This window comes from Megalops cyprinoides, chromosome 9, assembly GCF_013368585.1.
Source record: "Megalops cyprinoides isolate fMegCyp1 chromosome 9, fMegCyp1.pri, whole genome shotgun sequence".
Classification (NCBI taxonomy): domain Eukaryota; kingdom Metazoa; phylum Chordata; class Actinopteri; order Elopiformes; family Megalopidae; genus Megalops; species Megalops cyprinoides.
This window is the reverse complement of record NC_050591.1, coordinates 21,470,363-21,482,673: the sequence shown is the minus strand read 5'-3', so window position 1 is coordinate 21,482,673 and position 12,311 is coordinate 21,470,363. Positions and strand designations below refer to the sequence as shown.

General features: G+C 40.5%; 1 protein-coding gene across 1 annotated transcript; it reads left to right on the top strand.

Annotated features, from left to right (window-relative positions):
- The first annotated feature begins 9,228 nt into the window (after positions 1-9,228).
- LOC118783398 (ras-related protein Rap-2b) lies at positions 9,229-11,323 on the top strand. Its single transcript, XM_036537257.1, has 2 exons — positions 9,229-10,161; positions 10,522-11,323. Exon 1 carries the CDS (start codon positions 9,576-9,578, stop codon positions 10,125-10,127), a length of 552 nt encoding a protein of 183 aa, XP_036393150.1. The 5' UTR covers positions 9,229-9,575; the 3' UTR covers positions 10,128-10,161; positions 10,522-11,323.
- The last annotated feature ends 988 nt before the right edge of the window (positions 11,324-12,311 follow it).

Here is a 12,311-nt window from a genome sequence, read left to right as displayed (position 1 = left end):
ATAGACGTGAGGTCTGAAAGGAAACTGTCTCTCCACCTGGGACAGGTTCTTTTCGACAGTACTAATAAATGAACAACATAAAGAGATTACGGTACTGAGACTGCAGAATGGAGGGGTAGATGAGCCTGGTTGGCCCTTTTAGTAAGGTACTTAGCTGGAATTACTTAGGTAAATCTGCAGCCTTGTATATGAGTAATGTGTAAATTGAGAGTTCCCCTGGATGGAGGCATCTGGTAACAAAGAAATGTAATAATGATATTAATCCATGAATCAAAGCCTGCAGATTCTAAAGTTCCCACTGATGTAAAAGTTCATCATTTCTACTGTTTTGTGTGGGGCGTTACTATAGTTGTACATCTTAATTTTTGCTTTTTAAATCCTTATTACATGTGCAACCTATTCATCAAAGTGATTTTTCACCTCATACTCCATACTGCTGCACTCTCCTGTACTGGGAGTGAGTGTACGGAGAAGCCATGTCTGATGTGTACTCCTGCTGTAGTCTCTAATGAAAAACACTGCACCCATTCTCAGGGCTGTCTGAGAGAAGGTAGAGGAGACCAGAGGCCAATTACCCCAAAGTCATCTTTTCTGAGAGATGACCTCACAGGTGGGGAAAACTTGAAGGTCCCACTCTATTTGTGACAGGTTGGGTCAGCTTAACAACACAGGGTAAGAATGTCTGAGGTGCAAATTGTTGACACATAGATCCCTACAGCATGATTAATAACCAGCTTCACATTTTCCACTGTTGTACAGATTTGTGGTGGCAAACCTGCCACTTAGGTTCCCCAGACATTCCAGAGCCAAGAGTAGGCTGCCCTCAAGAAGACAAGGTGAAAGTGTGTTATTGCGCTTTGGCTTTACGTGCTGGTATTGTTTTATGGTAAATGCTTGTGTTTTCCATATTTTACTTTTAAGAGACTTCCCTCTCTTAGGTGACATACCTAGGTGGTATTCCAGTTCTATGGAATGCTTTGCTGGAGAAAATCTTACTGTCGTGCTGATTTATTTTATCCATGTGTTTATCTATTATTAGTCCAGTGTTCAGTACGCACTTTTATTGTTGTGTAATAGGTTTAATTGATTCCTCTATTTTTTACTTTATATTCTCTCATTTGAAAAGCATTTCAAGTACTATGTATGAGAACTGCTGTTTAAACAAAGATAATTATTAATATTATTATTTGTTAGTTGCTGTAGCAGTAGCATATGGTACATGATAGTCATTCTAAAATTTTCCAGAAACAGAATTTGTTAACTGTAAAAATTTTGGATGAGTTCTGTACTGCCCAAAACTCAAAGCCAGAGCACATCAGGATTAAAATGCACAGCACTGACCACCGCACCACATCCATGTGTTGCAGATGTTACTTGAAACACTTCTTTGTATTAAATGACATGAAGCAATGCATGTTGTTCCCCCGATAACTGCACGCTCTGGCTACATGTGCACAGCCGTCCTGAAGCTCAGTGTGTTTGTTTGAACATTCTCACATTGCACATTCTCAAGGCAATCCAGCCATTTGCTGTTACTAGTCATAAACATGGCCCTCCATTTTCCTGTGTGTGTGGAGCAGAAGAAAGTGGCGATCATAGCTCTCAACTCAAGGACTCTGCCCACCGCAGCAGCTTTGATTCTGCAGCACACTCAGACTTGGCCATACAACCTATCCCATCCCTACAGCCACATGTGCACTGCTCTGACTCCTGGAAATGGCTCTTGAGACCTGGAATCAGACCAAGTTGAGATGGTTCTCATTCCAGTTGCAAACCTACAAGGCTGTGGGATTAAACAGCCCACTGCTCTGTATGGGACAGAAGGAACGACTGGATACCTGGGGACTTTTCAACCTGCTAGTAGCTGAGATGCATGACAGACTCTTCTCTACCCTTAATGTGGTACTGTACAAATGTCTGATTATATTCCTCAAAGGAGGTTTTGAAAATTTGAAATGTGATGATGCTCTTTGCATCATGCACCATCATGTCACTGTCAGTGGTCAGTGCATTACTGTGTCGATTTCACCTTCCCTGGCATTGTTTTTCCCCCAGGTTAATGCATTTAAATACCTGTGATCACACACACACACACACACACACACCCCAACATGTATTTTGATATGTCTAAGATTAGATGCATTGTTTATGGTGATTATTATGCCTCTCTTCTTGCCCAAAATGCAAAACAACCAAAAACAGGTTCGGGAAAAAAAATTAAATGCAAGTTCTCTGTCTCCCCTACTTTACTGTAGGTCACCAGTGCCTCTGACATGTTAAGTATTCATTCTCTTATTCAGTGTCTCCTTACCCTGGTCCTGGGGGCACATGCTGTATACTGATTTCACTTTCTGCTGAGCTGTTAATTACTTAGGTTTGATTGAACTGTAATGAATACTAATGTGGACTTGACATTATTTCAGCATCTGATGAAGGTCTTTGTTACAGATATGAGCTTCTGGAAATTAGTTTCCTCCAACTGCAAATTTTATTCGCAAACAACTGATACATTAATTACGTGTAGAGATATCAAATGGAAGAACAGTATTCGGTTGAGCTCAAACATAATTAACTGAGAGTAGCATACACAGTGTGTCCCTGGGCCCAGGGTGAGGCTGCACTGCTCTGAACATGGATTTAGCCAATGCTGCTACTCCCTGGAGTACAGTGGTCAGGCCCAGGCTGTGGGCAGGTGCTCCCAATGAGAGAAATGCACAATCTCTCTCATTCAGTTTCTGTCTTTTCAGAAACCGTTCCTCACACTTGTCCAAGCACATTGCAAGGGCCTCCTGCATGTATTAATGATGATGAAATGTCAAACGACAAAAGGGGTTTATTGTCCAATTCGTGAAAGAGGGTCTCTCTTTCTTTCTCTCTCTCTCTCTCGGCTGCATCCGGCTTTCAGTGGTTTAACAGATGGGACAATCGGGAGGCTGTGTGTGGAACTGTTAAAGCCGATCCACTCCCTGGCCTCTCGGCTGATGTGACAACACTGATACTTTGTGTTGAATCTTCAGGGGTCTTGTACCCCTGCTGCACACACTTTCACTTGGTGTTTTCCCCCTCTGCTATTTCCTTCATGGGCCCAAGACAACGACAAAGCGCCATTGGTTACTCTTAGAGGGGTTTGACCTATGTTTAATTCTTTGTCCTTGAGTGAGGATTGCCAGGGTCCGGAGACTGTTACCAGAAAAACTTTGCATTGCATAACATATTTCCATACATCCACATTGTGATTGGGAAAATTTACCAGACATGCTTTAAAAATATGCTGTAAAACGGAATACACCTCTTTCTTGATTAAAACCCATGTTGCATCTTTTCCTCTCTCAACAGAAGAGTACTAGGTGGCAACTTTGATATTTTAATCATCCATTTAACTTGAATGGACTCACTTATGTGCTATTGTGCTGGAAGTCGTTCTGGATAAGAGTGCCTGCTAAATGCATGTAATGTAATGAATAACTACTGAAACAAGCCATGTTATGTTAAACTGGAAGGGACACAGCAGCAGAGGCACCTCCAGAGATGTAAACTTTAAGCCTTCTGCTTATATTTCTGTTTCTTTCCTTCATTTGTACATCTGCTACTAATTCATTCCCCAAGCTCCAACACTCCTATGACTTAGAAACCTTGACGCTATCTTAAGTGTATGCGCGCTTGTGTATGTGTGTGTGTGTGTGTGCGTGCGTGCGTGCTCGGTTCATTACACCTCCATACATTATCTCTCTTCCGCGCAAGAGCTGTGAAAAAAGCAGCTAGAGTCACTCGTCTCAGGACGTGGTGGAAGATGAATGTCTGACATCGCCGACCAGCACAGCGTTCTGAGAGTGATGCCGTTTTCCTCTTTTATGCGAGAAAGGACACGCCGAAAGAGAGAGAATCCCGAGCAGCGCGCTGCTAAATTGCTTACTTTTGACCGTTCACGTCACATATCACCTACAATCTATAGCACTCCTCTGTCTCTTTAACACCCCCTTTCGGCACTCTAAGAATATTAAACTTTTTCGCGTGTCCGCAACTGAGGTGCGTGTGCCTGCTTCTGCAGTTTGCAAAATTGTTTTCTTTCACTATGCTGCCCCCCTATGGTGGTAAATGAGAACATGATTATGAAAGTAATGTACGAGATGCTAAATTATTCACCTCGAGCGTAAAATATTTGCATAATATATTTTTTTTTCTGATTTTACTTTCATTTTCAAGCATTCGTATTTAAAACGTAGAAAACATCACGGCACCAATTAAAAGGAGTGTAATTTATTAATGAGTTCTCAAACAGCCGTGTCACCCACAAATACAGCATATGCTCGCAAAAGTAATAAAATTACAAATCATTTTATATGGATTTTAAATTACACACAAATATCTAAAACCCATAACTGAACTAATATTAAACCATAAATAAAGGTATTTATATTACGCTTTAGCGTAAGCATAAGCCACCACGAGAGGGCCTCATTGTCCAACCTCATGCACTACATTCATATTTTAATGAATGAGCAGGTTTATGTATTTGTATGTTCTTATCATTGTTTAATCAAAAAGGGGGCTTGTTACATTTAGAAATGGCGTACATGCATACAAAATTTATAGAGAGCGGGGGCTCACTTTTCTGCATCTTTTAAAAAAAGGCATTAACTCATCAAGGTCATCTATTCATTTTCATAATTGAAAAACCTGTTGGATTTTACAATGCATATCCTTTTCAACAGATTTGAAAATGGCATTTAGGAAAACACCCTACCTTGCATTAACCATGTGACTGTCCCTTGGGAATGGGACAAAGGAGGTCTTTTGTAGAATTCTGTAAATGCCTTGACAGTTTAATTACAGAATCATCAGTTCTCATTTTCTCCATAGATAATATACAACTCCTCCTCCTCTTTTCAATCAACACAAAAAAGCAGTGGTTCTCTCAGCAGGGATACCATGTGGTATTAGTGTCAGTGACTGTTTTACCACTACAGAAGAAGTTATAAAAATGTCAGATTCCATTACGAAGTTCCATAGGTATAACAGTGCCTTCTAGTGATAAACAGGAGAACCACCACGTTGGAGTGCAATGGATTGACGTATATGAAAATAAAAGCCGGGTAAGTTTCCATGTTCTAGAAATTCTGACATCCAGATAAATGACTGTAATGTGTTGGTGGGTGAAGAATGAATCATTTAGATTCATATCATCTAAGAACATGACTAAAAAGCAAATACACGGATTGAGAAAACAGACCTTCCTGGAGATGCCATCATTTTGTGTTTCACAACTTTTGAAAACTGAGGGTTAAAATTGGCACCTAGAAAGGGTTTTGCAACCTTTCCTGTAAATGTCAGAGTAAAATGAAGAAAAGTATGGTTGCTTAACACAAATCTCTTGATCCAGCATATTTAAAATGCGTTTCCTGACAATTCAGCTATCTGTTCCATCCTACAAATTAATCTATCAGGGCCTGGCAATTCATTATGTCTGAGAAAGGAAATCCATTCTGCCACTGCAGTTAAACAGAAGATGATTAATTTATCAAACATGACTAACTCTACCATTTGGAGTGGACTAGAGCCAAGGGCAATGTCCCTACAACACTTATTATCCCCAGTCTGCTGTAGCATAGAGGATCTCACATCATCTGTGTCTATGTGTTCAAACAATCAATACTGTGGCTAAAAATTCTATATCATTGTTATTGAACAACAACAGTCATCCAAGGCACTGATCATTGAAGAGGAATATGTGAGACTGGTAGTCCTGTACAAGATGCTGTCAGACACAGACACACAAGCATGCTCCAATTTGATTGGATGATGCTAAATTAATGGACATAGATAAGGTCTACTTACACGCTATCCTGTATATTAATAAAAAGCATATCTTTTTATACATGTTTCTAGGCATACGCTGTTCTTGTCATGATGTGTTTCTAGCCATGGCATGTGCAGACATGCCAATGTGTAGGAACAGTCATTCATTTTGTTTGAGGAACTGGTATGAAAAAAACATGTCACTGCTCCTGCTCTCATGTTCAATGAATTAAGTGTGTGTGTGTGTGTGTGTGTGTAATGGCAAACAACACCACGTGAGAGTAACAAATCTTACAATTACCTGTTGGTCAGTGCAAACTGTGCAATCGAATTTCAAAATCTGCTTCAAACATGGTCACATGACATATAGCATTTTAAGAGAGAAGAGCTCTATTGTGGGTCCCATTCCTCCACTGTGAAAACTCCTACAGGATCCAAAGGTAAGTCTGGGGTGGGCCTGCTGTGCTCCCCAAAGGTATAAAAACCCTCAGTCTGGTCCCTCTGCATGGTCCTCAGACAGGCCAATCCACAAGTGCAATCTAATGAGCTCAGACCAACCATGTCAATGGGGGGTCATCAGCCAGGACAAAAGACAACCGTTCCTTAACTTGGCTCCAGCTAAACTGCAAGCTTATTGAAGGTGCGGCTTATCTCTGTAGGGGCTGATACCTGTGGATGAGGGAATACTTACTCCAAGAGTAATTGCTCTCTGCCTTTACCTGCTGTGGGGCTTTCATGACACTGTCAAAGTACTATGAATATGACACATAGATATAACCAGGTAACTCATTCCCCTGCTATTACACGGCTCCCTTTTTAACACAGAGATCCATTAGTTGATAACCTTTTTGACTTACCAAAACAGACCAGCTCTTGCAGAGGAAGTCAGAGCTTGATTTCCAAGATTAAAAAGTCATTAACTGAAATGTGTCTGCTCACTCACTTCCCTGTTGAGGAAATACACAATGGGTATTAAAGGAACAATACTGCAAACCTATTGATTTCAAAGTGCGAGTGAGTTAGTCACTTACTTCAGAGGTAACAGACCAAAAGACAAACATTTTGGATGGTTCTGTCATACTTCTAACAAGGACAGAGTTGGGTCTGACAAATCAGTCATTTAAAAATCTGCCTTGTAAGTGACTCAATGTGTGTTTTGTGCACCTAACTGTGTACAGTTGCTGTGATTAATTTTCAAATACCTATTGGCTTTATTTTAGGAAACTTAAAAAGGAATTCTAGTGACAATTTGTTATGTGTCTCAAGATACTCTCAAGGTTAACATATTTTTACAGAACAGTCTTAATTGCTCCTTAGAATGTTAATTTTGACCTTTCCACTCAGGATATGACTGTAAAGAACTGAAGAAGTGTAATAATTCAGGGCTACATTTGAACCAATAATAGAATTAATTTTCTGCTAGAAAAAAAATGCCACATTTGAATCACCCTGTTCCAACACAATTCATTGATCATTCAGTGACAATAGCAAAGAACAAGAAAGAGAGCGCATAAATGCATAAATGTGAAAATTAAACATACTGCCATGTTCATAGAGCCACAGTTAAAATTCTCCCTCTGGCATTTTTTACAGAGAGTAAACTTCACAATATGAATATCAGATGTTGAGCAGTTATTGTTCAAAGGTTGATGAATGCATGTGAATAGCATTGACATTAAATAATGACCATTCCCAAGACATCCCAATCACCTTGCAATGTCAATATATATTTTTTTTCATTTTCCAGTTTACTTCAGTGATTTACCCAGTGCCAACATTTCAATACTGAGAGGACATAGAGGAAGTATACTGATAAAGTGTACAACCCACCTTGCTAAAGGTTACAGTTGCCTTCCCAAATATCAAAGTTCAGGTGTGTCCTCTGAACTGAACCAAACTTTTTGTTGTCATATTTATTTTGTCTTTCTGTCACTTTAGTAATAACTTGTCTGTAGGAATGAATAAGATTAGTTGTTTGTTGTTGTTTGGGTGGAGATGTTTTTGTGTGGCATTTCCTGTTTTCCCACCGTGGCATGATCTCAGTCATCACTGTATTATCATTTATCAAAAATCTTTCCTGAACATTCGCGTGAATGCTGAGTCATGTTTGATGATGCTTGAACTAGATAATTACTGCTTAGTCAAATCAACTGGAAGAGAGAGGTAGTACTTCCCAAAATTTCACATTTTACCAAGTGACACTCAAGTGCTGTCAGAATATTTTACAGGAAACTCCCTAATCATCCAAATCATTGTCATCTCTAGTCTCCAAGATGTCAAAGATAAACACCTGCCAGAGGTCCCCAGTTCAAACACACCTCAAGCAAAGTCATATTATATAATAGACTACACCTGAATACAGTGCAATCGGTACATACGGCTCCTGCCTCTTACTGTCTCCGGCTAGCCATGTCATGTTAGGCTATGTGTCATACAGGAAACATCTACATGTCCTTACCTGCAATAGCTTCTGTGAGCTATTCATGGTTTATTGCTGTTGAATCAAAGATGACTCATTTCATTTATCATGTACCATAGTTTAAGTGTATGACACCTAAATGATTTGCTAAGGGATATAAGCACACTTGGACTGTGTTGTCTACAATCCTTGTTCATAGTTAGTCTTTAACAGACAAATAGGCTTAAATATATCAATGTAATATGTTCAAACACCTGGCTGACATTGAGAGAATTATTATCCTGTTTGGCTATTTTTGTCATCATTTCCATGGTCTAAATTTTAAAAAGTGTTTCAATTTTGAGTTAAGACATGTAAGGGGATGCAGAAGCCACATCTGTGGTGATGATGATGATGATGATGATGATGATGGCAGATGCCCTCATGACAGCTACCTGCCAGCCTGAGACAGCAGGATGTGTCTGAGCAGTTCCTGAGTCACCTAAGTGTTCAATTAGACCCAGCCCAGCTGAGCCTCCACTTCTAAACTCAAGCTCACTTATGGCGTTCTGATTTTTATTTCTGTTCAGGGAGCCAGTTCAGGTTATCGGGAAAAGTTCATTAAGTAAAGTTAAAATCAATCAACAAATTAAAAATAACAATGAACCTTTTCTCTTCTGTCGTTTTCTTTGCCAGTTAAATATTAGAATCAGCCAAACAAAATTACTGACAACAGTATACATGCTGGTGTCAACAAAGCCGAGGTAAATAACACAAAACAATCATGAAGAATATTCTCTTTGCTTCCTATTTGAATACTAAAAGTGAATAAGGAAAGATATTGGTCTTAACACACTCATAACTAACTAGCCAACAGTCGCGATAATACAGCAGCGATAAGTGTGCTTGGCGAGTGACAAACTGTGACTCATAGGAAAAGAGTAAGCTTGCAGCAAGGCGTGGCTCCTACCTTTGAGCCCGAATATATGAGCTTGAAAAGTGTAAAAATATTCCAGAATTTAGTGGCTGCGCCTTTAAGAAAACGGAACTAAGTCTTTGCTGCTGACGTGAAGACGCTGCGCGCTGTGAGTGTGGGCAGGAAGAGCGTGTGAGAGCGCATTGATCATTTCTTGCACAGAGGCATTGCACAAGGATCTGCTGGGGCTCAACATGTTACATATCTAATGCGGGGGCACGGTCAAAATCAATCCCACTCTCACCCAAAACACAGATCCTGCGAGATCACCCCCCAGATCCAACAAACGGGGACGAAAACGGCACCCAGAGAAGAGCTGCTTGTGGTTTGAAAACATAGGGGCGGCCAGCGGGTGGAAAGCGCATTCGAGAAGACGGCAGCGGGAGAGGGACTGTTCCAGGAGCCATGAGAGAATACAAAGTAGTCGTGCTGGGATCTGGCGGAGTCGGTAAATCAGCATTGACTGTTCAGTTTGTGACGGGATCCTTTATAGAAAAATATGATCCTACGATCGAAGACTTCTACAGAAAGGAGATCGAAGTGGATTCGTCGCCCTCGGTGTTGGAAATCTTGGACACCGCGGGCACCGAGCAGTTCGCCTCCATGAGAGATCTGTATATCAAAAACGGGCAGGGCTTTATTTTGGTCTACAGTCTGGTGAACCAACAGAGCTTCCAAGATATCAAACCAATGAGGGATCAAATCATCCGAGTAAAAAGGTACGAGCGGGTACCCATGATCTTAGTAGGGAACAAGGTGGATTTGGAAGGTGAGAGAGAGGTCTCTTCCGGGGAAGGCAAGGCTCTGGCCGATGAGTGGAATTGCCCGTTTATGGAAACTTCAGCCAAAAATAAAGGCTCGGTCGACGAACTGTTTGCAGAGATTGTCAGACAAATGAACTATGCTTCAGCGCCAAACGGGGAAGACCAGTGCTGCTCGTCGTGTGTTATTCTTTAAAACTTGTTTTAATTCTCTTTTAAAGTTTGCAATGGTGAGTGACTCTAATATACTTAAAACAAAAGAGAAAACTAAGATTGGAGACTAACAAGCTTGCAAGCAAACAAAATATATACATGTTCTGGTATTGACTGTCCATCATTATACGAAAGTGTCCTGCTGTCTTGCACACTCATCTTACGAAAAAAAGACAAAAACGTAAAAAAAAATAATTTTACAACCAGTGTTTACATGGCAGAATACTTGAATGTCGTAGGATTTAGAAAATAAAATGCAAATCTTAAACGGACACTTGCATTTTTGAAACATTTTGCTCGGTGCCTAGCTATGTGTTGATTTAACTGAAAAGAGGAAACAGACGTTTTATTTCATCGGTTTGTTTTTGTTCTGGAAGTGTGTTGCAGGGATTCTTGACTGAGTTGAGTTCTTCGCGTCTCCCGTTGGCCTGAGACGGAATGTGAGCACTGCTATGGGAGGGTCCCTCCTAGGAAACCTGGGAGAAATGTCTCTCTCTTCAGGAATTCGGCGTGATTGGAGTATCTTTGCAGTACTCTCAATGTATATCATTGATGTCTACAAAAGTGGCGAAGTTTAAACTCCAGTCTCAACTTGCACTCTCAACTGGAAGTAAACCCCAACGCGGATGTCGAAACTGAGACTTGTGCACCAACGTTTCTTCGAGGGAAGAAGAAAATAAGATCAAATTTATATTTTATAACTGCTGCATTGAATTGGGGTTGGAAAAATAGGTGGTATTTTTTCCCTTCATGAAAAGTACATTACGTAAAGTTGTATTTGTATTTTTCATTTTGGTGGTGACGTCAAAATATGAGACTGCTTCAGTTGCGCAAGGACCTTACTGTCATGACGTGAGGACGCAGACCGCCCCACGTCTAGTGCCTTCCAGTATCAGTCATTCTGTTTAGTGCCAATCCGAGTCACCACAAGAATCTCATTATATGGCAATCCACAGAGTACTTAACTGTTTCACTCTGGTTAATCTCATGGAGGTAAAAATCTAAACAAAAGGCCTATTGTGAGTGGAATGGCGGTTTCCCCATTTTCTGTGTTTTATGTCAGTTTGGCCTTTGAAATGTACGTTTTTATATTTGGTCATATTCTGACTGAATTTTAATTTAAATTCATAGGTACTGCAATCCCCAAGGTTGACTCAAACAAACCATGTCTTTTCTCAGACCAGCTAAAGTTTTTTTTTTTTTTTTTTTTTTTTTTTTAAACAGAATGTGATGTACCATTGAATTTCTAACCCAATTGTAATTTTAATTTCAGAACAGCCTTTTAACAGCTGTCTGTCTGTTTTAAGACTTTTAATACAAATTGCATTTTTTAAAAAACGTATGCATACATGATGTCTTCTTTTGGTCTTCTTAGTCACTGGCTCCATTTTTGTGGATTTACACATATTGTGCAAACTGTATGTGTGGTTCTGTATCCCTGTGGTGTTGAGGACTTTGTGGGGATTCCTGCTTTTTTTTCCTTTGTGGGGATTCCTGCTTTTTTGTGTTTGGGGGGGGGGCGGTGGCTGGGTTCGGGAGTTGATTTCTAAGCACCAGGGATGAGTGGTAACAAAAATGTTGGAGAGAGTAGGTATTAGTAATGGCACTGGTAAAAAGGGTATGCCCCAAACCTCCTAGCATGGAGCCAGTCCCAGATGTGGTGAATCAGAAGGGTTAAGCCTTCTCCATCATTCTGTTGTGTGTGTGCGTGCATGTGTGTGTGTGTGTGTGTGTGTGAGTGTGTGTGTGTGCGCGCTCGTCTGCATTTGCGTTTGCAACAGGGGTTCGAAAATGAAATGTCAGACAGGTATTCAACGACTATCCCATTGATTCTTTCTGCCCATCACTTATATCTGTAGTCTGCGTTCGCAAGTGTTGTGCGCCATTCCGTACAATGTGGGGTTCATTTTCTCTTGGGTCTCCTGTCTCTTGGTGAATTGGTATGCCTGTTTTTTCCCCTTTTTTCTTGGCCAATTTTGGTTTCATTTTATTCTTGTTCTTTGTTAGCTCTCTGCTGAAAAAGAACGGGGAAAAAAGTTCTCTGCTCCCATGAGTGGCAGAACACTCCTTACTGTCTGTGGGCGCTGAATCCCAGTTTGAGGAGTTGTGTTTACACTATGCAGGACTTGAATAAATCTCCATAATAAATCTGTGCCCCCCTCCCCAA